General features: G+C 41.1%; 1 protein-coding gene across 1 annotated transcript in view; it reads left to right on the top strand.

Annotated features, from left to right (window-relative positions):
* The window catches only part of EFHC2 (EF-hand domain containing 2), a 169,087-nt gene that overhangs the window by 73,867 nt on the left and 67,626 nt on the right, over window positions 1–27,594 (top strand). Inside the window, exons 5-11 of the mRNA XM_031445394.2 lie at window positions 1,325–1,576; window positions 5,937–6,050; window positions 6,432–6,570; window positions 12,742–12,907; window positions 21,018–21,160; window positions 23,599–23,795; window positions 26,403–26,533. Coding sequence (XP_031301254.1) covers window positions 1,325–1,576; window positions 5,937–6,050; window positions 6,432–6,570; window positions 12,742–12,907; window positions 21,018–21,160; window positions 23,599–23,795; window positions 26,403–26,533 — 1,142 coding nt within the window. The remainder of the gene's footprint in view (window positions 1–1,324; window positions 1,577–5,936; window positions 6,051–6,431; window positions 6,571–12,741; window positions 12,908–21,017; window positions 21,161–23,598; window positions 23,796–26,402; window positions 26,534–27,594) is intronic.

Genomic DNA, 27,594 nt, shown 5'->3' on the forward strand with positions numbered 1-27,594 from the left:
AGAAATGTTTTAAATAGTTTTCTTTCAGATTAGGAGAATCATTTTAGCATTTATTCCCTCAGAGAGAAAGCTCTTCAATAAATATAGAAATCTGTGGAAAATTAGGAGTTTAGTAAGAGGCTTTTATATTGACTTTTGTGCATTTACTTCTCCAGTGTTTGCTGCCTTGAAATGTAAAGTTAAAATTAAACAATTTAACTTGAACTGAAAAAAGCCCCAATGGTATATGGTCAATAATGCATTTCTTAGAGGCCTTACCATTGCCAAAGAAACCTTTTTCAATCGCTGAAAACAGAGATCCCATAATTTCATGTAGATATCAAGGATGGGACTGAAGAGTTTCTGGAAGGCCATGATGTCTCCCCCACTGTCTGGGGATAAGTCTGCACCTAGACTGCCCTGGACAGAGACACAATTTTGAGAATTTACAAGTAAGATTACAAAACCCGACATGGGGCTACATCTCCTGTGGTAGTGAGCACTTCATTTTATAACGACTGCGTGAGGCCACATGAGATAGAGGAGGGGCAGTTTTGCTCCAAAGCAGGTCTGAGAATATGCGGATAGGGAAGAGTTGTGCCAAGAAGACTGCAGAGCCAGTGGTTCCTGGATTGGGGTATGGAGCCCTGGCAGTGGTTCTGTGCTGATTGGGAAGCTCTCCATGGCATTTGAGTTCCTCAATATCTATAAAGCTTTTGAGCAAAATAAAACCTTGAATATATTTCTTCCCTTTTCCCTTTAAAAAATCTTTGGGTGAGTTAAGAAGGATAGGTAGATAGGAATTATCAGTGAAAAGAATTTTTTGGTTGAAATATAATTAACGTAGAGTCATATGTATACATCTTAAAAGCCTACACATAGACCAGATTTGAAAAATGCATGCAATTTAGTAAACAACACGAAAATCAAGATAGAGAATATTTCCATCACCCCAGAGAGCCCTCTTGTCCCCCTTTCCGATCAATCCTCTACCCAGAGGCAGTAACTATTCTAATTTCTGTCACCATATATTAGTTTCATCTGTTCTTCAACAAGAATTTTAAGTCTTTGAGAAAAGTCAGTTTCCAAAAACATTATAGAGGTATTTTTTAGCATATTAAAATAATGTTTAATGCAAAACTTCCTGATACTTGATTGTTTGTATTTCTAAGGTTGAAACTGATTACATATGCGTATCATGTATGTTGTTAGTTGAAATTTTAAAAAGACCACAGAATAGTCTATGGAAAAGATACCTAAGATATCTTTATGTTCCTTTACTGCTTGCATCCCAGAAATGACTATGGAAAATCTCAACTATCACTGACCTTTTCTCCATCTGCAGACGCTGGATTGCGTGGAGCCCTTATGTCCCTACGAGTCCTTCGACACTCTGAAACAGTTCCTCAACTATGATAGGAAGGTTCTGCGTTTCTTCTGCCTGTGGGATGACTCAGGCTCAATGTTCGGGGACCGTAGAGAACTCATCCTGCGTTACTTTCTGTCTGATGATACTATCGAAATCAAAGAAGCGTTGCCACGTAACTCAGGAAGAGATCCTGTGACAGTGTTCCTCAAGAGGGGAAAGCTACCTAAGGTGAGCGATGGGCAGAGGACCGCTTTCCAAGTTTGCTTTCCGAGTGGGCTAAAGACTCTGGTCACTCACTGTCTGGAATGTCATGTATTATGACTGCGTGATGACAGGTTACCATGTAGTAGTGCAAGTGTTTAGAAAGCTTCCATTTTGTGCCCTCTATTAATATACATCTATGAAAGTAATACAGAGGATATGACAAATTGGAATTGGAATATTCAGAGCTTAAGGCAAGTAAAGGAAAAAAGCCAAATACAAGAGAACTACCTTTTCATCATTTAGTTCACAGTGAGCCTTATGAAGGTAAATGACTCTCTGGTTAAGAACTGCTCGTGGCCTTGGGCAGGGCACTGGCCTCTGTAGCCTACTGAGGAGACCCCAGCCTATTGGTCTGGGTTGTGAATACACACATAACGCGTGCACAAACACATGCACGGGCGTGTGCACACACAAGCATACACGCAGGAGGGAGTCTTCTGAGGGTAGCCACCAGTCACCAACTAGCCACTGGCTAGCAACAGTGATAGCTTTTGCATTTTACTATTTAAAAAGAGATGTCAGACTGATTGTACACATATTTATGGCTATTAGAGAGCTAATGTAACTTGTGTATGGCAGAAACAGCACAGAGACAGAAGGCCTGGGTTAGAATTGTGGGTCTGCCACTGAATAGCTGTGTGACCTTGGGCAAGCCATTAACCTCTCTGAGCATATTTCCCTATCTCCAAAATGCAATTAACTAGGCTTCCCTCCTGAGGTGAGTATAAATATTGAATGAAATAATATAGTAAAAAGCACTATCTAAAGACCTGTAGACACCTCTGAGGACGTGTGAAAACATCAAGGCCTATTTCCGGCTCTGTGCAGTATTTTATTTCTTATTTGGATCAAGTATTTTTCAACTTAATTCTTAGTGCTACTGGTAAGATTACTGTAATGCTCATTTCTGAGGCAAACCACCCCTGGTTATTTGGTTATCGCAGGAGACTCTCCCAGATTCTCTGAGGCTACTGCTAGAAGTCCTGCTATGTTGCTTGCTTGCGGGGGATGGGGCAGGATTTGTCCCAGAGTGAACCCTGGGGTATTCACAGCGAGTGGCCAGGAGGTGCCAGGGGAGCCTGTTTTTAGAATGGCTTTGAAAACTGAGTAGAAAATAATAATGGCACACCTGACATTTGCAGCATTCCCTGACATCAGTTGCTTCATTTATTCATGCATTCAACAAATGTCTGTTGAGTGTGAACTGTGTGCCTGCTCTGGGGTTACAGTAAGAAGGAGAATAGAGTGAGTCCTGCCTCATGGAGCTCCCATTCTCATGGGGGAGAGATACGGTAGCAGTGGGTGTTCCCTTGACACAGCATCCTTTGAGAAAGCCAAAGAGTACTGTTGTTGAGGTTAGATGAAATAACTGAGAAGATAAATTCCTAGCCCCAGGTCCTGCAGCTAGGAAGTGCGAAGGGAGAGTTTGCGCCCAAATGTACTATTTTTCTATGTGACGCAGCTTACTTGTACTCCATACATCATAAGGTCACACATTTAGACTTAGATTTTACATCACACATATCAGGGACGACTTTGATTTCTCATCTGTATGGAATAAACCAGTCACTATTGGTTTATATAAGTTAGTTAAGGTATTTCCTGCCTGGACCACCTCAGTGCATGTGGAACTGAGGAGTGGCCTGGCCTGCTCCAGGCCACAGTTTGTGTTAGAGGCCGACTGCACCCCATGGTCCCGGCTACCTCACCACACCACCTCTCTCTGCCAGCAAGTGCTTCCTTGCTCAGGAGCAGGCAGGGTGCTAAGTGAGTAAAGGGAAAAAGGCAGGGTAGGGTGTCTTCCTCAGGGTGTTCTGTAGTTTTGTAGCTTAGTGAAGAGAAAAGGTGACTTGCTGATGAGGCAATTGGAGAACCACCGTAAGTGGTTGAACCCAGCAGTAGGTGCTATGGAAGTTTGGACTGGGGATAGGCCAGTAGGATGGGAGAGGTCAGGGGAAAAGATGGGGTTTTATCAGGGCCTTGAAAGATGGGTAGAATGTAGACCAGCCCACAAGGGGTGAGGAAGCATGGGGAAAGGTGGCTGGAGTATGCAGCCTGTCCTTGAGATGGCAGAGAAGAACTATATGGTGCCTCTTCCCACGTGTGCTCCTCAGCAGGACCATGTTTGTGGTTTTTTTGTTTTTTTTGTTTTGTTTTGTTTTTCACATTTTTTTTATTGAGTTATAGTCAGTTTACAATGTTGTGTCAGTTTCCAGTGTAGAGCACAATTTTTCAGTTATACATGAACACCCATGTATTCGTTGTCACATTCTTTTTCACTGTGAGCTACCAAAAGATCTTGTATATATTTCCCTGTGCTATACAGTATAATCTTGTTTATCTATTCTACATATGCCTGTCAGTATCTACAAATTTTGAACTCCCAGTCTGTCCCTTCCCACCCCCTCCCCACTGGCAACCGCAAGTTTCTATTCTATCTCTGTGAGTCTGTTTCTGTTTTGTATTTATGTTCTTTTTTTTTTTTTTTTTTTTTTTAGATTCCACATATGAGCAATCTCATATGGTTTTTTTCTTTCTTTTTCTGGCTTCACTTAGAATGACATTCTCCAGGGACATCCATGTTGCTACAGATGTCATTATGTTGCCATTTTTAATGGCTGAATACTATTCCATTGTATAAATATACCGCATCTTCTTTATCCAGTCATCTGTTGATGGACATTTAGGCTGTTTCCATGTCTTGGCTCTCATAAATAGTGCTGCTATGAACATTGGGGTGCAGGTGTCTTTTTGAAGTAGGGTTCCTTCTGGATGTATGCCCAGAAATGGGATTCCTGGGTCATATGGTAAGTCTATTCCTAGTCTTTTGAGGAATCTCCATACTGTTTTCCACAGTGGCTGCACCAAACTGTATTCCTATTCCGCAGCCTCTCTAGCATTTGTCATTTGTGGACTTTTGAATGATGGCCATTCCGACTGGTATGAGGTGATACCTCATTGTAGTTTTGATTTGCATTTCTCTGATAATTAGTGATATTGAGCATTTTTTCACGTGCCTGTTGATCATTTGTATTTCTTCCTTGGAGAATTGTTTGTTTAGGTCTTCTGCCCATTTTGTTATTGGGTTGTTTGTTTTTTTTTCTTATTAAGTCGTATGAGCTGCTTATATATTCTGGAGATCAAGCCTTTGTTGGTTTCATCCTTGGCAAAAATTTTCTCCCATTCTGTAGGTTGTTGTTTTGTTTTGCTTATGGTTTCCTTTGCTGTGCAGAAGCTTGTAAGTTTCACTAGGTCCCATTTGTTTATCTTTGCTTTTATATCTATTGCTTGGGTAGACTGCCCTAGGAGAACATTTTTGAGATGTATGTGAGATAATGTTTTGCCTATGTTTTCTTCTAGGAGGTTTATTGTATCTTGTTTTATGTTTAAGTCTTTGATCCATTTTGAGTTTATTTTTGTGTATGGTGTAAGGGAGTATTCTAGCTTCATTGATTTACATGCTGCTGTCCAGTTTTCCCAACAACATTTCCTGAAGAGATTATCTTTATTCCAGTGTATATTCTTGCGTCCTTTGTCGAAGATTAGTTGACCAAAAGTTTGTGGGTTCATTTCTGGGCTCTCTGTTCTGTTCCATTGGTCTGTATGTCTGTTTTTGTACCAATACCATGCTGTCTTGATGACTATAGCTCTATAGTATTGTCTGAAGTCTGGGAGAGTTATTCCTCCAGCCTCTTTCTTTTTCTTCAGTAATGCTTTGGCAATTCTAGGTCTTTTGTGATTCCATATAAATTTTATTATGATTTGTTCTAGTTCTGTGAAATATGTCCTGGGTAATTTGATAGGGATTGCATTAAATCTGTAGATTGCCTTGGGCAGCATGACCATTTTAACAATATTGATTCTTCCAATCCAGGAACATGGGGTATCTTTCCATTTTTTAAAGTCTTCTTTAATTTCCTTAATCAGTGGTTTATAGTTTTCTGTGTATGAGTCTTTCACCTCCCTGGTTAGATTTATTCCTAGGTATTTTATTACTTTGGGTGCTATTTTAAAGGGGATTGTTTCTTTACTTTCTTTTCCTGTTGACTCATCGTTAGTGTAAAGAAATGTAACTGATTTTTGTACGTTATTCTTGTAACCTGCTACCTTACTGAATTCTTTGATTAGTTCTAGTAGTTTTTGTGTGGACCTTTTAGAGTTTTCTATGTATAGTATCATGTCATCTGCATATATTGACAATTTTACCTTTTCTTTTCCAATTTGGATCCCTTTTTTTTCTCTCTGTTGCCTCATTGCTGTGTCTAGGACAATGCTTGTGTTTAACGGTCATCCCCCACATCTTGACTTGGTTTTTATCTTCCAGTATGGCCCCCCTGGAGTCTATCAACCAGGCCAGTTAGCAGATCAAACAGTTCTCAATATGTATGGTGGCTATTCAGTGAACCGAGTGTACAGATACCTGCTGGATAAATGCAAGGTAAGGACCCTCACATTTTATTACTGTTGCCAATGTGACTTCCCTGGAACCTAGAAAGGAGGGTGAGTTACATATCCTTCTCCTGGGAGATTGATTGTGAATGAAATCAATGAATGTGTAAATGTGTGTGTGATACTGCTGTTTATCAGTAATAAACATGCTCAAGTGCACATATAAATATATGCATTGAATTGCCATTTGGTAGCACTATGTAGCTTAAAGAATGTTTTAAAATGTTAATATTGAGTGGTTGTCTTTTGATTTAAGAAATTTGCTTATAAATGATATAATTTTTTTTAATTATCTTTTTTCCTTTGGGAGGGAGTGCCAAGGTCTCTGGAGGGTCTCTGGTGCCAATGTCATGTTCTTTTGTTTTCTTAGCTAGAAAAATTAGAGCAAGAGTTTTACAAAGATAGTGACCTGTCCATAGGAACCACCATCAACGTGTGGGGAAGGAAAGTGCTCCTCTGTGACTGTGACAAATTCACGAAGACTTATTATAAGACTAAATATGGAATTGGTAAGTGATACATCTGTCAATTAGAAAGTAATATTTAAAACTTAGAATCTTTGTTCCCTAGTTAGGATTGATTGTACTTTTTTGAGTTTCAGATGCTAAGCTCATAAGAGTTACCATTTATTGAGTTATTTGCTAACTACCGGGCATTTATTGTCTTATTTATTCCTGACAAACAATTCTAGAAGGGTAGGCTCATTATCCCCACTTTAGAGGTGAGAAAACCATGGCTTCAAAGGGGCTTACTTGTCAAAGGTCACTCAGCAAGTAAAGGGTGAGTCAAGACTTGAACTTGTCCGCCTGATGCCAAAGGCTTCTGTTTTCCTTGGTAGCTCTCTGCCTCACTAGAGTATGGGTACATGCTTTGGTCAAGCCATTGAAATGGAAATCTAAATGCTTTTCTTTTCACTGAATTCTTGCTTACCACGGTGAATATACTTACTTGAGTTCTCTTGGGGGATTCTCTGGTGCCAGTTTGCTCGACCTTTCCTGGTGAGGCTCAGACAGGTTTCCAGCTTCTCTCTGCTTAGCTATCAATTCCATTCAGATCAGGTTAGTCCAGTTCAGAATGAAAACTGGTGATCTATTCAGCAGCTACTGGACAGAGGTCATTGCAGTAGACTTAGGAGCTACGGAGCTGTGTGAGGACTTTCTAGGCTGGAAGGGGAGCAGAGACCTACAGTTATGTTACACGGTGTTATGAGTTGTAGAAGCAGCTGGAGGATCTGATGTGAAACCTGAAAAACAAACCTCTCCGTTTGTGAAACCTGCCAGCCAGCTCTGTCCTCTTCCTCGGCTCTCTGCCCCAGACTCCACGTGCCTGCCAGTACTTGGCTAAGTGGGGATGGTGGAAGTTGCTGACCTCCCAGATTGGGATTTAGAGCTTGGGTGTGGGAGACTGACTCCCATAGTCCTCTCTGAACCTTGGAATATTCATATGAGCACACTTCCCTAAGTGATCACAACCTCCTAGAAGACAAGGTGCTTTGTCTCTGGGATGAGACGAGGCTCACCTTACGTGTCTCGGTGTCCCTACTGCATAGTATTCCTGGCCTCTTGGGAATCTATATTGTGGGAGAAGGCACACAGAGCACACAAAGGGGTTGGAATGAAAAAGACTTTGTGTCACTCTTCGGTTCATTAAGAGAATTAGTTCCACCACCTCTGCATGCCAGCTTAGTCCAAATGTGTGGGCCCACGGGGCCAAATTGGTAGCCTCTTCTTGTATTATTTCATAAAATTAGTCCTCTTTAGTGGACACCATGGGGCATATTTGTTTTTGGGGCTGAGGGCAAAGGCAGCCAGGACTGTGCAGGTGGTGGCTGCTGTAGAGAAGCTGCCAGTGACCGTTAGATGGTTGGGAAGGATAATTTGGTCTTTAATAAATGTAAATGCCTGTTTAGAATCAACAAGTCTTCAGTGTAGACTTGAAAATTTGAAAAAAATTATATATATATATAATGAGCAGAGAATATATGTATATATTATATAATATATAGTTGTATATATATTGTAAGTCACTGAAACATCTACCTGTGTCCTACTAAAAGGTGACCCTAATACAAAGGATGTGATAAAGGTTCCAAAATATCATATGATCCTTTAAATATAAAGTCCAACATTTGGTTGATATTTGTTTGTCAGCTTGATTTTGAGAATATAAAGTTTGCACCTGGGAAAATAAACATAGTGCGGGAGAGACATGGTACATTGCTAGTCACTCCCTGGGTTTGTAGGGGGCTTTCAGAGGCAGAGTAAATTCACTGGTGCGCTCTAGATCTAGTGGTCCTCGGCAAATGTGTCAGCTTCAGGTGCCCTGTGGTCCACTTCAGTTGAGCTCTAGTGCTTAATTTCTTCCTGCTCACTTCTTTTGTTCACCCTATAGACTTACTGTATTATGTAAAAAAAAAAAAGTCATGTGTGCCTTTAAAGCTAATATAGCATGAGCATTATGCATTTAAACAGAAAATTATGCAAATGCAAAATTATGATGCATTTTATGGTCATGCTGACTTTTTATATTTCTCATAACATATATTAAAATATCCCATTTAACAGACACTATAATGACACAACATTTCTTGAGTAACAACAGTTTACTTAATGTAGCTAATGACTGGAAATTATATCCATGATTCAGGGAGGATGGGAGTGAATCTTCACATTTACTTTTTCTGACTTTTTGGTAATGTTAAATTATTACACTTCGTGTTACTTAGATAGGTACTTCTGACATTTTAATTTTGTTTGTAATTCTTCTGGTTCTAAAAATTCGTAAGACTGACTACATTCTATACATTATATTTCGGTATCCTTGAAGCCCAAACCAGAACAAAGTCCTGGCAATCATTGTAGTCACGTTTCATTCCTTGTCAATGACTGTGGTCAGCAGAATACCTGGCGTCTCCACTCTGCAGCACCATAGGAAGGAGCCGACAGCTGCCAACCACACAGCAAAAGCCCTCCCCGAGAGGAAGCCAGAGGGCGATTTCGAATGCAGTGTGCAGCCTTGGTGCTTTAGTACCTTCCCTTACCTAATGCCCCAACATGTTTTGGGGGAGAAAAAAGTGGCAGACGGGCTAAGAGAAGGAGTTGGCTCTGGTCCCAAGAAAGGTGCATGAGTAAGCTTTCTATTTATGGAGAAGCAGAGGGCTTGATAGAATTCCAAGAGATCTATGTAGCCCCGTGTAAAACCCAATCTGACTCCTAAAAAGATGAGATTCTTTTGTGCATCTCAGGATTTTAAAGAGGAGGTCAGTTCTTCCACAAAACAATCCAGTGTGACTCCCCCCGTAGGCAGCCTGGCTATCCCGCTAGCCCCGGCTGGCCTGCTGGGCTCGAGCTTGTCACTCCCTCATTATTTCACGTGCATGAGTTCGGACTGGCAGATGGAGGCCTGTCGGACTTTCCTGTAGCATGAAGGTTGGAAAAGGCTCCAGGGGCTCTAGCAGGTGTTTCTTTCACTGAAAGGACAGGGATTTGAATGTAAACCATTCTTACCTAGAATTCCTGTCTTAGGTTATTCTTTGTCTGTAGGAGGACTTAGCATCGATTCTTAGTGGCTGAGACACCCAAACTAGTAACAAGACCATTCATTCCCATTGTCTTTGAATACTTATTAGGCTGTACTGACATTAAGGATGAGCAAGAAACTTAAAGCACCTCTAATTTTGTAGAGTCATTTCTGGCCCTCTCTGAACTAGAAGCAGCAGAGCATCCAAGATGAGAGTTTAATGATCATTTGAGCAAATCAGCCATCCCACGGTGCAGGGACAGGGGTAGAATTTGCTTCTGGTCTCACCACATGGCCTTGATGGACCTAACAATTTGGCCTTTTCTTTTTTTTTTTTTTAACCTCTCCTATGAAGTAAAGAGGGTTGAGGATTAGATTTCTAATGGGATTTCTAAGGGGATGAATGATTTCTAAGGGGTTTCTAGCTACAGCTAGAAAATGATGTGATTCACTAATTATTTGACCCCAAAATGAACGTCCCACCAAACTCATTTGACCTGGGTATTGGGTACAAGCAGAGGTGGATTTACCTTAAAGTTAATTAAGCTTAAGCTCTAGGGTTCTTTCTTTGCAGGGGCCCCAATTCCAAGGCCCTGGGCCTCATTTTGTCTTAATTATTTGGCATTCTTGGTCTTGAAGAGCTTCTCCCAAATTATATAAGCTTCAGGCCTCCCCAAACCTGGGTTCATATCTGCGTTGCTAGAACATCAGAGATGAACATTGAGATAATTAAAGGCTTTTCCCAGCATCGTTCCAACTGAGATGGTGAATAGTAAATCACTGGGAAGGAGTATTAAGACTTAACCTTTTAAAGATCTATCACCTCTCTGTAAATTTGTTGGAATCTAGTCAATTGTGGATGGACTTTCAATATATATGTTTTTACAAATCTCCTGGAATTAGAGGAATCAGACTGTTTGAAAGACAGTTGTGTCTCAGGATCCAGCAGAGTGTCAGTGTAAGAAGATATTTGAGAAGATGCTTTGTGAAAAAAAAAATGTATACTTTTTCATCAGATATTTTTGTTAATACCTGAAACCTGCAGGATGCTGGGCTGATGGAAAACCAGAGACAGGAAACTTATTCAGGTACGAATCCAGACCACTGTGAATATATGCAATTACCCAGAGAAATGAGATCTTGAGTCAGGATATCCAAAAAAGATTGTGGTGTTACAAAAATCAGGCATGGTGGAGTGGAACAGTTCTCGGCATTTATACACTAGATGGCACTGTGGGTGCAGAGGAAAGCTCTAAATTGATTCTTTTGTTACTTAAATCTGTTGCAAAAATTATGTAGTTGAGAAAACAACACTGTGTTATAAAACCTGTAATTTGGGGTGGGTGGAGGTATAGAATGCAGTCTTAATTACTTTGAGATTCAATATGTGTCCTCTTTTGGTTAGACTACTTAGATTAGTATATAAAGTTGTATGGATATGTCCCCTGTTAGGAGAAACTGATCATGCCCCGATTTTCTAATAATCACGTTGCGCTCTCCCTGCTGTCCGTATGGTCCTTTCTCTGAAATGAAGGTACCAGTTAGTGGTGTGTTTCATGTAACAGCTCACAATGATAGGGTCTGCTGCAGTTCTGCCTAATTCCAAGATGTGAACTTTCCTCTTTATTACCAAAGCTTCTCTTTAATTGCTCCAAAAATAGCAATAAGAGAGGCTCCCTAGTCACTTCCATACCAGCAGTCTGGCTGTCCCCTTTCCCCGAGCCAGTGAGAAATAGTTGATGGCATCCTTTTTGCCAGTATGTCTTCTGTAAGCACTTTCTGTTAGGCTGGAACAATACTCTTTTGGTGATTATGCTTGCGGGGATTTCACACAAAGGCTGTTAGGAAGTCTAAGGAATGGGAAGGTTGAAAACATTTTCAAATCAGAGGTAGAAAGAGCCTCAAACCCTTAGCCTTTTGATTAATCTGTATGAAAAAAAAAATCCCTCAGTTTTAAGACTGCGGTTGCCTTGGAGGACAAATTGATGCACATTTTCAGTTAGAGAGACGTGCACTCAACCTGTACTCTTGCTTCTATTAGAACTTTGGCAATGGAAAAGGAAATCTTTGCTTATGTAAAACTCCATTCAGTCACAAATGGGAACACCTATGAGATACTCAACATACGGGAAGAAGTAGAAATTAGATTCCGTGGGTTGTTTTGTTGCTTTGTTTCGTTTTGTTTTACAAAAGATCCTGGCATCATCTTTGCTATTTGTGCCGGGATACACACAGGTGACTGGGATCTACTGAGTCAATGTGTTACCTGCTCTGGAGCGCGCACTTGCTTCTCAGAGATGAGTACCTCACCCAGGCTGTGTCTCCAGCTCTTTCTCCATCTCTCCTTTCTCACAGATGATAAATGAATAAAGGAAGTCCACAGTACTAACCACTTACCACTCCCATTGAGAGAGTAGGCAGTGGCTGTTTTAAAAGTTCTGTTTTTTTGGTTTGGGTTTTATTTATTTATTTATTTATATTTACTTATCTGTTTTGTGGCTCCGTCACATTTCAGTTCAGTTGCAGTCTTTCTTTGGCCAGTAACAAGAGCAGCCTGGAGCAGTGGCTGGTGAGAAGTTTTGTTCTGTTTTTTTAACTGAATAGTAAAGTGCCAGGGCCTGGAGTTGAGTTGGAGGAAGGGAGAGGGCTTAAAAAGTGGGCACAGGAGGAGGTGCCCTCAGATGGGGAAGGTAAAGGCAAAAAAAGTCAGAAGTCAGTCCTGTTTGGAAAGGAATTTGATTAGTGAGTGTTGACTAAAGATAGCACAGGGCTACATTACAGGTTAAAATATGGAATGGGTGGTGTAAAGTTCCAAGTTCGAATTTTCATATCATTGGAAAAATCAGGGAAAAACAAAAACTGTTCTAAAACGGGGATGTGATGACAAAAGATAAATGTTTACTTATTCGACACAGACAGTTCCTTTTTTTTTTTTTTTCTTTCTTTTGAACCATTGGCGATTATTGAGTGAGTTCTGTGGTTTTTGTAAACATGATTGAAACCTGCCCTCACAGGATTTCGCTGTGTTTTGTTTGAAAGAGTTTAAAATAGTCCAAAAAGATCTCCATGTTCATCTTGAAAACATAACAAACCTTTCAAAACAGCCATAATCAGGGCAAAAAAAAAATATTGATGTCTCATTTGCCTTTGTTTTGTTGTAGAGAACTTTACCTCGATTTCATGCAAGGCCCCATCTCCTCCAAAAATAGAAAGGAAATTTCCACCTTATACCGGCTTTGGTTCTGAAGAGGATTCTCTCCGCTCCTGCATAGGCCTCATGCCCACACCTCATCAGAGGGACTTCAAGAAGTTCATGGAAAAAGACAGGTGCTTGAGGGAACCATTATTTGAGTCTGATCTTTCCCAGATGTGTTCGGGGTTTATAATACTGTCCTCATGACAAAACAGATGATACTTAATTTATCTCACTTCAAGTCCAGGGACATGTTATATAGCTTTTTAATGAAGTTGATTAATATATAAGTATTAACAGGTTCTTCAATGCTTATTTTATTTATTTTCTTCCAGCTTCATTGAGAAAAAATTGACATACAATGTTTGTCAAGTTATAAGTTTAAAATGTACAGCATGATGCTTTGATATATATATATCGAAAAATGATCACCACAGTAAAATTAGTTAAGATCCATCACCTCACATAGTTAGAATTTTTTTTCTTGTGATGAGAACTTCTAAGATTTACTCTCTTAGAAACTTTCAAATATATAATACAGTATTATTGACTGTAGTCATCATGTTGTGTGTTACGTTCCCAGAACTTATTTATCTTATAGCTGAAAGTTTGTACCTCTTGATCCCCTTTACCCAATTCCCGCCAACCTCCCCACCCCAGCACCTGGCAACCATGAATCTGATGTCTATTTTTATGAGTTTGGTTTTTTTTTTTTTTTTTAGATTCTACACATAAGTGAGATCATGCAATACTTGTCTTTGTCTGACTTATTTTACTTAGCATAATGCCCTCAAGGTCCATCCATGTTGTCTCAAATGGCAGGATTTCCCTTTTTTATGGTTGAATAATACTCCGTTGTGTGCATGTGTGTGTATGTATGAGATAGATATAGATATATATATATATATATATCTCTGTTTCTTTATCCATTTATCTGTCAATGGATACTTTGATTGTTTCCCTGTCTTAGCTATTGCAAATAATGCTGCAGTGAACATGGGGGTACTGATATCTTTTTGGAATAGTGCTTTCATTTCTTTTGCATATATATCCATAAGTAGAATTGCTGGATCATATGGTAGTTCTATTTTTAATTTTTTGAGGAGGTGCTATACTGTTTTCTATAGTGGTTACACCACTTTACATTCCCACCAATAGAGCAGAAGGGTTCTCGATTCTCCACATGCTCACATTGAGTGGTTATCTTAATGTGTCACCTGGAAACCCTTCAAGCCATCTTATCCCCAATTTTATATTGCCTTTCCATGTATATGCATATATATATGCCTTTCCATATACATCTCTTCTCAAGATGTGGTCCCTAGGAAATGATGTAGATTAGAGGTCAACAAACTTTTTCCGAAAGAGTCAGATAGTAAATATTTTTGGCTTTGCAGGCCACACGGCCTCTGTCACAACCACTTAGCTCTGCCGTTGTAGCATGAAAGCAGCCACAGTTGGTAAACAAATGTGTAACTACATTCCAGTAAAACTTGTTTATAGACATCGACATTTGAATTTCATATAATTTTTACGTATCACAAAATACTCTTCTTTTGATTGTTTTCAATCTTTTGAAAATGTGCAGACTATCCTTAGCTCACAGGCCATACAAAAGCAAGTGGCGGAATGTATTGGGGCCCAGAGGCTGTATACAGTTTACCTACCCCTGGGATAGTAGCTTTTGTGATTTCTAAGTGTTTTTTAGAATGTTATTTGGTAATTACTGTGGTTTTACTTTGAGAGGTTTGGTTGAATTCAGTAGCCATAGATTGCTCACATGGTGGACTATAATTTCAAAAGATGGACTTTCCAAAGTGTTCCTAAGATATATGAGGAAAGATGTACCCCTGAGTCATGTGTATAGATAGATGTGGGCACTGCTCAGGGCTGTTTTTTGCTTCTGCAGGGAAAGCAGGCCGTGGAGAAAGAAGCTGATGGGGAAGAGTGGTGGGAAAATGTTGCAGATGCTTGAATAGGATGTGGGCTAAACGTTGAAGCCCTGCATGAGCGAAATAATGGGTCAGGAGAACCTGTGGAGGAAGATGATAAAAGGGAACATGTAGTAAGAGCAGGAGAGGAGAACAGGGCAGCATCCTGAATCTGATCAAACTGAATGGCATCACATGCTGTGGTAGAATATTTTGAAGTACAGAGGATAGTTTTGCTGTAAATTGTAAAAATGGTGAAAATATGTTCAGAATTGTACAGAACGTCTAAAAGGCTACCTTTGCCGTGACATGCTGTCCCTTGTCTTTTAAGAAATAACCTTTTGTTTTTAAGGACTTGGGAGTTTTGTCTTTAAGTTGCAGAGTTGATGCTACTCAAAGTGGGGTCCTCATACTGGTTGGAAATACAAATTCTTGTGCCTTGCCCCTGACCTCCAGAGGCAGACTCTCTGGGGGTGGGGCCCGGTCCTGTGTTTTAACAAGCCTTCCAGGGGGCGGTTCCATGATGGGCACCAGGGTTTGAGAACCACTGCTTTTGATCACAGAAGAGGGACACAAACTCATACTCCATGTTCCCTTAGAGAGAGCAGTGTTTACAGCGAGATTCGAGGGCAGGACTTTTGGTGGCTACTTTTCACTAACTGCTGTTTTTAAGGGCAGCCACCCGAAGGAGGCGGGCAGGAAGAATGTCCCTATTGTAAAAGGAGAGGGAAATTTTCTTATAAGTAAACAAGATGAAACATGATCTAGGATGTTGCTTCTGGAACCCAGGGGGAAAACGGTTCCTTGTGGGTAATTGTCTTAGTCTCTCTTTCTGTCTGCACCACGTCAACTTGCCCACAGAGCACTGACTGTAGACAGCATTCTACGTTCTGGTCATGCTGTTGTGGCTGGAGGACGGTGGTAGAGGCACGAATGCCTCTAATTTCTTTTCTTTCTGTCCGCTGCTCGTTCTGTGCCAGGAATACAACTCCCTCAAGCTCCTCCCACACAGTGACCTTGTTTCCATGGAAACTGGCACATTCAGCTGGAGACTTACACATGAGTTTGAATAACCCAAGGTTTTAAAAGCGTGAGAACCTAAGGAAGATGATGCTCACAAAGCATACAAAGAATAGTTTCTAAATGCAAATAAATAAACCGTGAATTGAGACGTGCAATACTACGTGACATGTGTTGATTATGTATATTGCTGTTAAAAGTTTTTCCTGGGTGCTCACTGTTACATGAGGTTAATGGTGATCTACTGTGAGTCGTTGGAGGAGATAGTTTCAAATTTAAGCATATGAGGTTTTTGATGGAATGAGGACCTTTATTGTCTGGGGAAAAATTCACTGGTGGCCTGCTGGGCAGATTGTCTAGTCTGATTTGGGAGAACCTGCATAATAATATCTTTCTTGCTGCACCTGGCTGAATTAGTTACTTTGTCCTCCATGTGCTCACAATCCTCTGCTGATCACACCTCTAATAATAGTAATATTACTAATAAAAAGCAATTTGTGTTTATGGTGTGCTAACTACTTTACAATACTCGGTCTCATTTAATCCTCAAAACAACCTCATAAAGTAGATACTATTATTGTACCCATTCTTCACATGAGGAAACTGAGGCTCAGAGAGGCTATACAGTGTGCCCAAGCTCACACAGCTAATCTTTAGTTGAACTAGGATTTGAACCCAGGGAAGCCTGACTCCTGGAGTTCACCTTTCTTGCCACAGAACCTGTACTTAACACAGTGTGGACCAGTTACTTGTTTATATCTAGAGCAAGAGCTCCTTGAGGGCAGGGACTGGCTTTATTGCTTCTCTCACAGTTAGAGCAGTGCTGGCTGTATACTTGGGTTCAATCAGTATTTTGTCCAATAAGAGAAGGAATGATGAATAAATGAGTAAATAGAATGAACATTCTCCCTTTTAGCTCTTAATGAATGACAGAAGAGACAGTTATCCCAGACTTGTGTTATTCGTAATCACATAGCATCTAAAAATTCATTTAATCTTAACCTCTGACTTATTTCAGATATTGTCCATCTGCTGTCTCCTTCAGTTATTTCCCCTTTAAAAAAGTTTTTCCCCTCAATAAAAATAAACCTTCACACCTCTTCTAACCATAATATTATGGCTGTCTTTAAGGTTTTCAGTAAGTCTGTAGCCCTGGGTGAGCCATTCATTTTCTTAGTCAACAAATGAGTACCTGCTATGTGCCGAACACTGATCTTGGGGCTTGGCATACGTCAGTGAACAAAGCAGACACAAAGCCCTGCCCTCATAGAACTTACATTCTAGCTGGAGAAGGCAGAAAATAAACAATAAAGAAAATACAGAAGTACATTCTGTAGTATATAAAAGGTATTAAAGTACTATGGAAAAATAAAGAAGGTAGTAAGTTGCTATGAAAAGAATAAAGGGGAGCTTGGAGTGTGGGACTGAGGATCACCCCTGTTTTCCATTTTAAACAGTATGGTCTGGATGGACCTTAGTGAGGAGAGGAAACATGTTCTAGGCAGAAGGAACAGTCAGTGTAAAGGCCCTGAGCAAGGAGCAGGCTTGGGATGCACAGGGAGCAGGCAGGAGGTCAACATGGATACAAAAGATGAGTAATGGGCAGAATAGACAGATTAAGAGAGGTCCTGGGTGATCAGATCTCATAGGGCCTTGCAGACCATTGTAAGGATTCTTTTGACTTTAAGGGATGAGAGGAGCCATTGGGAGATTTGAGCAGAGGAGTGACTTGATCTGATTTACATAGTAAAAGAATCACTCCAGATGCATTGGTGAAAGTAGACTGTAGAAGGGCAATGGTGGAAGTAAAGACGAGTCAGGAGGCTACTGCAGTAGTCCAGGAGAAGTTATGATGGCTCTATCTGGGAGAGTGCCATGGAAGTGATGAGAAATGGCAGATTCTGGAAATATTTGGAAGGTTGATTCAATAGGATTTCCTGGCAGATTGGATATGACATGTGAAGGAAGAGGTAATGACTCCCAAGGTTTCTCCAGCTAGAAAGATGGAGTTGCCATCTACTGAGATGGAAAGACTGTAGTTAGAGTAGGTTTGGGGCAAGAACAGAAGTTGTTTTGGAACAAGTTAAGTTTGAGATGTCTATTAGTTATCTAGTGATGATACTGAGTTGCCAACTGGATAAATGAGTCTGGGGTTCGAGAGAGAGGTCTGAGCTAGAGATAGAACTTTGGAAATCATCAGCATGTAGCTAGTATTGAAAGCGTGAGACTAGAAGAAATCACCAAAGGAGTGAGTATACACAGAGAAGTGGGTGACCAGGTTATTCCTTGTTATCCCTGGGACATCCCAAATTAAGAGCTTGAGGAAACAAGGAGGAACCAGCAGAGGAGAGTGAAAAGGAGCAAGCAAGGAGGTAGGAGGAAAACCAAGAGAATATAGGATCCTGGAAGCCAAGTGAAGCGAGAGTGTCACGGAAGAAGGAGTGATCGTTTGTACCAAGTGCTGCTGATTGGTGAAGTTAGACACAAAAATGAACCATTGGAATTGGCATTGTGGAGATCATTGTTGACCTTGACAAGAGTAGTTTAGGGAGAGCAAACCTAATGGAAATGGATTTAAGAGTGAATGGGAGAAGAATTCAAGACAGTGATTATAGATAACTCCAGGCTGTGTGTAGAAAAAAATTAAGACGTAGCTGCTGGACCTGGGAATTTGTCATTTGTTTTGAGACAGTGGGAAGAAACACATTTTAAAAAAAAGCCAACCAATAATACAAAGTCTATGCATGCTAAGTTGGGTGCCGTAGATAACGGTTGGTGCAGAAGGCGTGAATAGGAGGTCAGCTGAGTGGGCAGCCATGGTGAGCTCTACTGATGGGGGCCCAGATGGATGGACAGGACTCTGGGCAGGCATAGAAAAAGATGAGGGTGTACCCTGGGAGAGGGGATGACACCAAGTGAAGACCTGGAAGTAGAAACAAGCACAGTGTGGGGCACTAAATGAAGTGGCCTGTGTGACTTGACTAGGGTGTGTATTGTAGGTAGTCATGACAAATAGCTGTCTGTGTATGTATTTGAACCTGACTGTTGATGGCCCAGAAAGCCAGATTGAGCAGTATAGGTGGTATGATCGGAAGCAGGGAAAACGTTCAAGTTTTTTTGAGTGCTGGGAGTATTGTGATAAAAAGAGTTGTTTAGAGAAGTTTAATAATTAGCTTATTAGTCAAGGAAATAATCTGAAGATACTTGCAAGTGTTTTTCAAAGTGTGTTCTGGGGATAAGTTCACCAGAATCTCCTGGGGAGCTTATTAAAAATGCAGGATTCTGGAGATGCAAGCTAAACTACTGATTCCATATCTCTGGGGGTAGGACTCTGGGTTCCGTATATTTAACAAGCTCCCCAGGTGACTTTCATACACAATAAAGTTTGTGAACTACTGGTCTAAAGATTTTGTTTGAGTAGATTACATTCCTGATTGATAAGCTCTCTAGAAAACTAGACTTAGGTGACAAAAAGATGTATTAAACATGAGAAATCCACACTTAACGTACACACTTACAAATTTATAAAAGTTTTAAGAAACGAAATTTGCAGCAGTATGCATTTGGCCTGACATTAGACCTCATTCAGTTGTTTCAGTGATATTTGAAGCATCTGTAAAAGTTATGGGTCTTTCATGAGAGAGGGGTTACCAAATCTGTTTGTTACTTATAAATCCAATTATATACCAGGGAATATGGTTGACAAGATATAGCGGCTCCCCCCCCCCCCCCCCCCCCCGCCATGCAGTGTGATGTCTGTCTGAAGCCTGGGAAACTAGGGACTAAGAAAATAGCTCTGGAGATCTGGCTGTTTTACTTGAGCTGTCCTGGGGCTAGCCTTCCAAATTGTTACTTTCCATTTCACTTGAGGCCTCCAGCTGGGAATCATGGCGCCATGCTCTTTCAGCCCGGCTTCATTGGACAGTCAGAGAAAGGGGTGGAGGAAAGCACCGTTTGCCTCTGCAGATCAGAAATAAGCTTTTTTGTTCCTTTTTAAATCACTGTGACCACAAAGGAGAGAATGAATTTGAACATAGGAGAATCTAAAAGCAAGGACCTCCCTACGTAGAGTTGTGACAGGGAAGGGCCGAAGTACATGGTTTATTTTACTCTGTGCCTCCTTGGGACAATGATTTTGATTATCAAAGACCTCCCAAAGGATTTCGTATTTGCCATGCAGTCCACCTTTCACTAGCTGATATCCACAGACTGGCTTCTGCTGACAGACCATAAATTAATTTCTTCAATGACCAGGCAATTGATTTGGGGAACTTTTGATTCTAGAATTTGATCTCATCTTCAGTCTACTAGACCATTCTATTCATGCATAGAATTCTAAGTGCAAAATCCAATCTATACAGATTTTTTAACAACTTTGTACAAACATTTATTGAGTACTTAGAATGTAAAAAGTGTTAATGTTAGACAGCGATTAATAACATGTGGTCCTTGCCTTCAGAAAACAGACTTGTAACGGCGACTTAACAGTATGAGTGACAAGTGTTGTGAAAGGGGAGGTCTATCATATTTAATATAGCATTTGAAAGGGGAAAGGTAATTTTTTAAAACATTTTTTTAATTTTTAAATTTTCAAAATTTTTTCTTGCTGACACGATTGGTATGATTGTTGACCAGCTTAATGAGTAGGGAGCAACCATTTCATGCAGATGATTTGAGCAGTGCGTTTATGACATTTGTTGTGGGTACATTTTCCCAGTGTGTTACCCTGGATATCGAAACGATAAGTAATATTTTAATCAACTGAGAAAATACCTTTGCATTATAGATTTAGAGCCTTAATAAGAAGATGGTTGAACTTTTTCAGCCTCCGAGAGTTTATGCTACTGTCTTAAAACCATAGCACACCTGGGGGATGGGAAGTGGGTAAAATGGATGAAGGGGGTCAAAGGTGCAAATTTCTAGTTATAAAATATATAAGTCATGGGGATGTGATGTACAGCATGATGGTGATAGTCAATAATGCTGTAGTACGTATTTCAAAGTTGCTAAGAGAGTAGATCTTAAAAGTTACCATCATGAGAAAAACATTTTTGTAATTAGGTGTGGTGATGGATGTTAACTAGACTGATTATGGTGATCATCTCACAATATATACAAATATCAAATCATTGTGTTATACACTGGAAGCTAATCTAATGTTATGTGTCAATTATACCTCAATTTAAAAAAACCAGAGCATACCTTTTGCAGGGTTTTTGTTGTTGTTGTTACATGCATAATGTGTGGAAGATTACTTATATAATGTTATAATCCTCATTTTTCTTCCATTTAGCTATGGCAACATAAGCAACAGGCTCCGGTTTTTTGCAAAACTAATTACACAAAAATGTGCTGATATGGAAAGGCTGTTTATTATTTCCTATTTTCTCAGTGATGATGCAATTTCAGTGTTTGAACCCATAGAGAGGAATTCAGGTAAGAGACGTCACCTTTTGTAGCAATTTCCTCAGAACAGTTAACTGTCTCTTCATGTTGAAAGTTAGGGACTGTGATCTGATTTTTATAGCCTAGATGATCTAAGATAGTGGCTTTCATTTTTTATTTTAACCACTAAAGTTCATTTTACAAAGATCTCTTAAATGGGAGCCCAGACATATAAAATGATAAAAGAGGAACAGTTGTGGTTGGCTCAGGACTGGGGGGCTTGGGACACCTCCTTATGACACTATCCCCACTTCCTCTGTGGCCTCCAAGGCACCTCTGTGGAATCCAAGGGCTGCAAAATCATGGTCCAGCTACCACCAGTTCCACTCACAGCCAGCAAGACAAGAAGAAATCTGTTTTCTTGAGAGTACCACTTACACAATTTTTGTTTAGCTCTTAAGACAAGAATCCCAGATTAACAAATTTAATCTTCAGAGTCTATTTCCCTCTGGCTTTTCTGTCTGTTGAGGCTGCCAAGGTTCCAGCTCCCAGTCCCAGGGAGTGCCCCTGTGCAGTGCACTGATATGGTGGCCATGGCTGAAGAGAGCCATTGATTTTGACTTACAAATGATGGAGCTGTAGGGCTCTGTTCTTTGTCCCAGCATGTTTAAAACTTTTATCTGTGCTGAAGACACACGTTTGGGAAGAATAATCAGGGGTATGCTGTTTAACTGGCTCTCTTAAAAAATTTTAAAAGCCCTGTCTTGTACCATTTGTCAATTTCTGTGATGTAAATACCGAAATCGTGGCCAATTTCAAGCAACCAACAGTTTAACAACTGACTTGCAAAAATCCCTGAAAATTTAACAGTCAGCCCTTACAGGCTGGTATGAGCCGGTCAGCGCACCAATGAATAATGAATAATTTGTGTAACTAAGGCTCCACAGTGATTTGAATAATGGATCAAATCTTAAAATATGAAATCAGATAAGGACGAATAAAAAAGTCACGCTCCTAAAGGTCAAGAAAAATCAACTCTGTACATTTAGAATGGGGACGATGCGGCTAAACACATTGCAGCATTCATAAAACAGAACGGGTGATGGCAGTCAGCTGCAAGCTTGCTAGTAGTAATAGCAGTCCCGATGGAGTACCTACTGTTATCCTTCTCAGACCTTTATGAGGTTAAGTTTTGTGTTAGTCCAGGTCCTCCAAGAGGCAAACCCCACGATGAGATTAAATGTGCAAGAGATTTATTAGGGGAAATGCTGGTGAGGGAAAACATGGCAGGAGCCAGAAGAGGCCAGGAGAGTCGGCAGACAGCAGTACATGTGGGACTCCTCTGAAAGACAGAGGAAAGGACAAAAGGGGAAGGTCTTAGACTGCAGTGAAACTCTAAGAAAGCTTTGGCAAGGCTGACTGGGAGTCCTGGAGCCAAAGTCACCATGGGCCTGCCTTAGTATCCCTGCCTTGCTCAGTCACACGTTGGCAGCCGCCTGTGAAAAGCGTGACCTCAGCACAAATCTGGCGATAGAATTCAGAACCTAACAATCAACTATGTTCCCCACAGCAGACAATCTAAGAAGCACATCTTCATGGCCCCCCCACAAATATTATTCCCATTTACCAGTGAGAATGCAGAGAGGTTCAGAGAGATGAAATAACTCCCAAAGAGCATCCAGCAAGCAAGCGACACAGCCAGGATGGACTCCAGTTCAATTTGGCTACCAGGTCTCTGTCTTTCCAGCACTGCTGGTTTCTGAACGTGGTAGGAGTGTGATGAAGCTGATCCCAAATGCTCATCTGACCTCAGGTTGTATTCATAGGTTTGAAGATTTCAGTTCAGTATCAGTTGGAAGATACTGGACTCCCGTGTTCAACTCTGCTCACTGCTTTCCAGGAGGTCAAAAACCAAATAATGCCCAGAAAAGAGCAGATAAAATGGTGAGAATTCTGGAGAGTAAGAAAAATGAGGCATTGCTCAAAGAAGCAGAGAGATTTCACCTGTAGAAAAAAAGAGAGGAACTCCCACAGTTATCTTCAAACAATTAAGTAAGGTCCTTTCCAGAAATGGGGCATCTTACATTTCATCCGTGTGTCAAATAGGTGGAAATCAGCTCAGGTGAGAAATTTTCTACCTGGTACAGTTCGGACACGCCCTAAAGCTGTTCCTGATGTCCCAATTCCCAGGATGCTGCTGGATGTATCGCCAGTACTTGCTAAGTGTTTATTTAAGTGTTGGGATTGGGAAGGGAGTAGAGCGAGGAAAGGAGAGGCTGGAATGGCACACCGCTTTTTTTCTTTACGCACTCACCTAGGAAGTCACATTTCTTTACCCACTGCCTCACTCTTCCCTTAAGTACTGTAGGCAGTGTGAGTTCATAGCTAAGTTGTATGGTCTGTGTTTGAGCCTGAAGTCACTCTGAAGGCAAGTTGTCTGAGTCTTTGGAGAACAGAGTCGACTCATTAATTTGTCTCTTTTCCTATAGGGTTTACGGGTGGGATGTTCTTGAAAAGAAGTCGTGTTAAGAAGCCTGGACAAGAAGTCTTTAAAAGTGAACTGTCGGAATACATCAAGGCTGAGGAGTTGTATATTGGCGCCAAAGTGAACGTGAATGGCTACATGTTTCTTTTGCTCAATGCCGATGAGTACACCTTAAAGTACATGGAGGAGAATTCGGATAAGGTGAACTCACTTTGTATAATTAATTCTTGACTTGCGTCTCTGCACTCTGCAGTCTGTGTTTTTCTTGCTCTAGGCCTTTTCTTCTTCCTCTTGCCTCCAGTTTTACATTTACATTGTGCATTCACACATGTGGGTATGAATAATGGATCCGCACGACTTGGCCACAGGTCCTGCGTCCCAGAGGCCAGGGCCCGGTCTACTCTGTTTACGTGCTGGGTTCTCCGCCGCCCAGCATCACGGATGCCAGGCACAGGCAGGAGGCAGGCCTAGGGTTGAATCAAGTTTCCTGGGTTTTCTGCTGACGCTGACAATGTTTTCAGAAAGAAATTCAGCAACTATCGGAAAGGAAGACAATCTGGTGCCACACACTGTGCCATCCCAGTTAATTGGCAGAGGCCTGCCGAGAAGGCCAAGACCTGAACAAACAGAAACCCCAAGGGAACCTGATAGTTGCTGGGGTTGCAACTTCACATAAGAGGAGCCACCTGAGGCCTAAATGAGACTTCAAGGACAAATTGGCAACAGTGAGCTCAAAGAGTGTTTTCATTTGAAATAAGATGGCAGATGGGTACTGTTACTAAGAAGACTGTTATAGCAGTGCTGTTCAGTAAAAATAACACGTGGACAGTCTTGATTCTAAGTGGACTAGTTCGGTGTGCAGACGTGTATATTACAGAACCATTGCCTAATACTGAAAAAATCTATCTAGAAACAATTTTAAAAGTCTGCTTGTAAATTATATTTATGTGTCAATTATCTATCTATCTAATCTAATCTATCTATCTGTCTATCTATATACACATACACAGTGCTAATTCCATTTCATTTATATATAAAATGCTCAGGGGTGAGTTGCTAAGATCAGTCTCTCTGTGTATCACATTACCCGTTCCAGTTTGGGTCCTCTGAGAAGCAGCTACCAAGACACAATTAGACACGCAAGAGATGTATTGGGGGAAATGTGAATGAAGGATAAAGGGAGAGGGAGCAGGAGCGGGTGAGGAGACTGAGATGGAGGTCTGACCCCTGAGAAAGGAGAGGGAAGGAAGGAGGGCAGGATGGGAAGACAGACTGTAGCAGAGAAGTCTCAGGTCAGGCAGGAGTGGCCCAGTTCCAGTGCCACCTCCGTGCTCAGTAATTGGATGGGAACAGTCTGGGGTGAGTGTGTCCCCTGGAGGATCTCTGAAATTCAGCTGCACTGATCCCGAAGGTACGGCAGCTGGGGGCTGTCAGCTAACAGCGCTCCTCTCTGTCTGGTCTCTCTCGATGGCAGCCCTGGGCACCCTCTGGGGCCACCACACCATCTCTCCATTTAGCAGCGTTAGGAACTTGGGTTAGCGTAAAACCATGACCTGGGAGCTCTTCAAAAGCCCTGAATTCAGGTGAGAGGCTCCATAATAGGGCAGTTAGATTTCTGGAGACCAGCAGGCTTGGCTAGGAAACCGGACTTCTTATGAGCTGAGGAGCCTTAGTCACGTTTCTTCCCTGAGCTTCACTTTCCTCTTCCTTAAAGTGGAAGTAACAACAGTGCCTATTTCAGAGAGTTGCTATGAAGACTTGATGTGATTATGTGCTAAGTGCTTAGCTCTATGTGACCCATAGCAAACCCAGTCAGTGTATGATTTACAATAGCTATTATAAATTAGAGCTCCATTTTCAAACACAGGGCAAACCTGTACTTTAACAGAAAATGTATATATGTATACACACACACAACACACGACACAAAGGGCTTTTCTCCTTTTAGAAAGATAAAAGCAGGGTAGGACGTTATCTGGTATCAGCATCCCAAGTGAAAACTGCATTATTTTAAAACCACCCTTAACAAGGACACTCTAAGCAGAGAAAGGTTAGTATCAGTCTGAGGAGTCTTTTCAAAAGACCTACGAGATCCTATCATGGAAATAGATGAAAGGAAATGCAAAAAAGGGAGGGAATGGGGGGCTGCAATAGGTACCAAACCCCCTGGTGGAAGACAGGGAGCTTTATGCTAAGTTACCCTCAATGTTTTTATTTTCCTATTTAGTCTTCTCCTTTTTTAGCTCTTTGCTGTAATTATTTACAGCCTTATGCTTTACTGGATTGAATAAGTTTTCTTATAGAGTCAAAAACCAAATCACAGTAGAGGACAGAGGAACTAGAGGCTGCCTGGAGGGTTGCATTAAGGGGCCTGCAGTGTGTGTAAGACCTTTGACACCCAGCCTTGCTCTGTTCGGTGCATCGCCTGGTGGCCAGCAGTTCCTGTGGGCTCACTCTAAAGAGCTAGAGAAAATGGAGGTCCCATTATTCAACTTTGAGTCCCCATTCTCTCCATTAGGATCTCCCAACATATAGGGGTTAAAGGGAGGAGGCTGAGGTGGAAACAGGGAGTTCTTTTCTGATTTGTGTGGCTCATTGTCCCTTGGATCTGGTTCTGTGCTAATGTCACTCGTTGTCCTAAAGCCTTAGCTGAAGTCATGCAAACCTAGTCATGTCTTCTCTGTGTTGGTCTCTATGGAAAGATAGACCCAGCCAAGTTCAGGTTCACAGTGTGAGGTTGCTTTGCTGGCCATCAGAAAGATTGGGCTCCCTATCTTAAGTATCTTTCCTTTCTTTTCGCCCTTCCAGTTTCCTTTCAGCAACATTGAACTTGCCCTACAAAAAGTAAAGGAAGAAGAATCAAAATCCAGAGAGCTCAAGCAGGTATTTACAGCTGCGGATTGTATGCACACGAAGATGGTAGATTATAATACATTCAGGTAAGCCATATTCTGCTAGCAGTAATCTCTCTTTGCAAGGTTGTCCAAAGAACAGAAAGAATGATTTCTTCCCCAGCGTTTCTTAACGGATTTACTACAGATTTTTTATTAGAAATTGGCATTTCTCTGCATTCGTATTACTTTATGGTCAGCTTTTGCCCATGTCTTGTAAATTGTATACATTTGCATATAAAAGAATTTCATAGGGGAGAACAGAGAGACACACATTGTGCTGTGAATCATTGTGTTGTGAATCATGCATTGGTGTTAAGAATCATGGGAATGCCTGAAAAGGGTGCATCCAGCTGAGAAAGGCTGAAAACAGTGCAGCTAAGAGCACCCTTCTGAAATCAGAGGAACAAAGGATGGACATCTTCCTAGGAATGGGATCCAGTTGGAAAAGACAGTGGGAAGTTCACCGGTTATCAGAGAAAAGGTGATACACATGCATCTCTGTGTATATGCGCTCACACACATCTGTGTATTTTGAAAGACAAAAAAGTGTAGAAATGAAGGGGAAAATATATGACCGTAGATAGAGAAAATCATTATTCATGATTTCTTATAATATTTCTAAGACTAAGCTGAACTCTAGGACCGCCCAGTGACTGACCGAGGCAAATTTCCAAACAGCGGAAACACAGGGAAATTCAAATTCAGGCTCTGGTACAATTGTGAGACTTCTTAGCCTGAAAACAAAGTGAATGGAGCGTTCAGGAGAATGTAAATTAAATCATGGATGGAGGACAAAGAGGACTTTCTCTTTAGGCTGAGAATTCTAGCTCCTGAAAACAATAGCGGCTGAAAGCTATATAGGAAACTCGGCTTGATGCAGTCAAGATGTGGCTGAGAAATGAAGATGTGAGCCCAGGAGAGTGTGACAGGGAGGTCTGACTTTGTGGCTGAAGTCGCCTACTGCATCAGTACCTGGTGACCTGAGCCCACCACTAGGCCCAGAGTGTCCCCAAAGCTCATTTGTTGTTTGAACAAAGCTCTTTTGTGTCTCCAGAATGCTCTTTTGAGGGCAGCACTCAGAGGACATATTTTTATTGTTTCGAATG

The sequence above is a fragment of the Camelus dromedarius genome, chromosome X (assembly GCF_036321535.1).
Source record: "Camelus dromedarius isolate mCamDro1 chromosome X, mCamDro1.pat, whole genome shotgun sequence".
Taxonomy (NCBI): Eukaryota; Metazoa; Chordata; class Mammalia; order Artiodactyla; family Camelidae; genus Camelus; species Camelus dromedarius.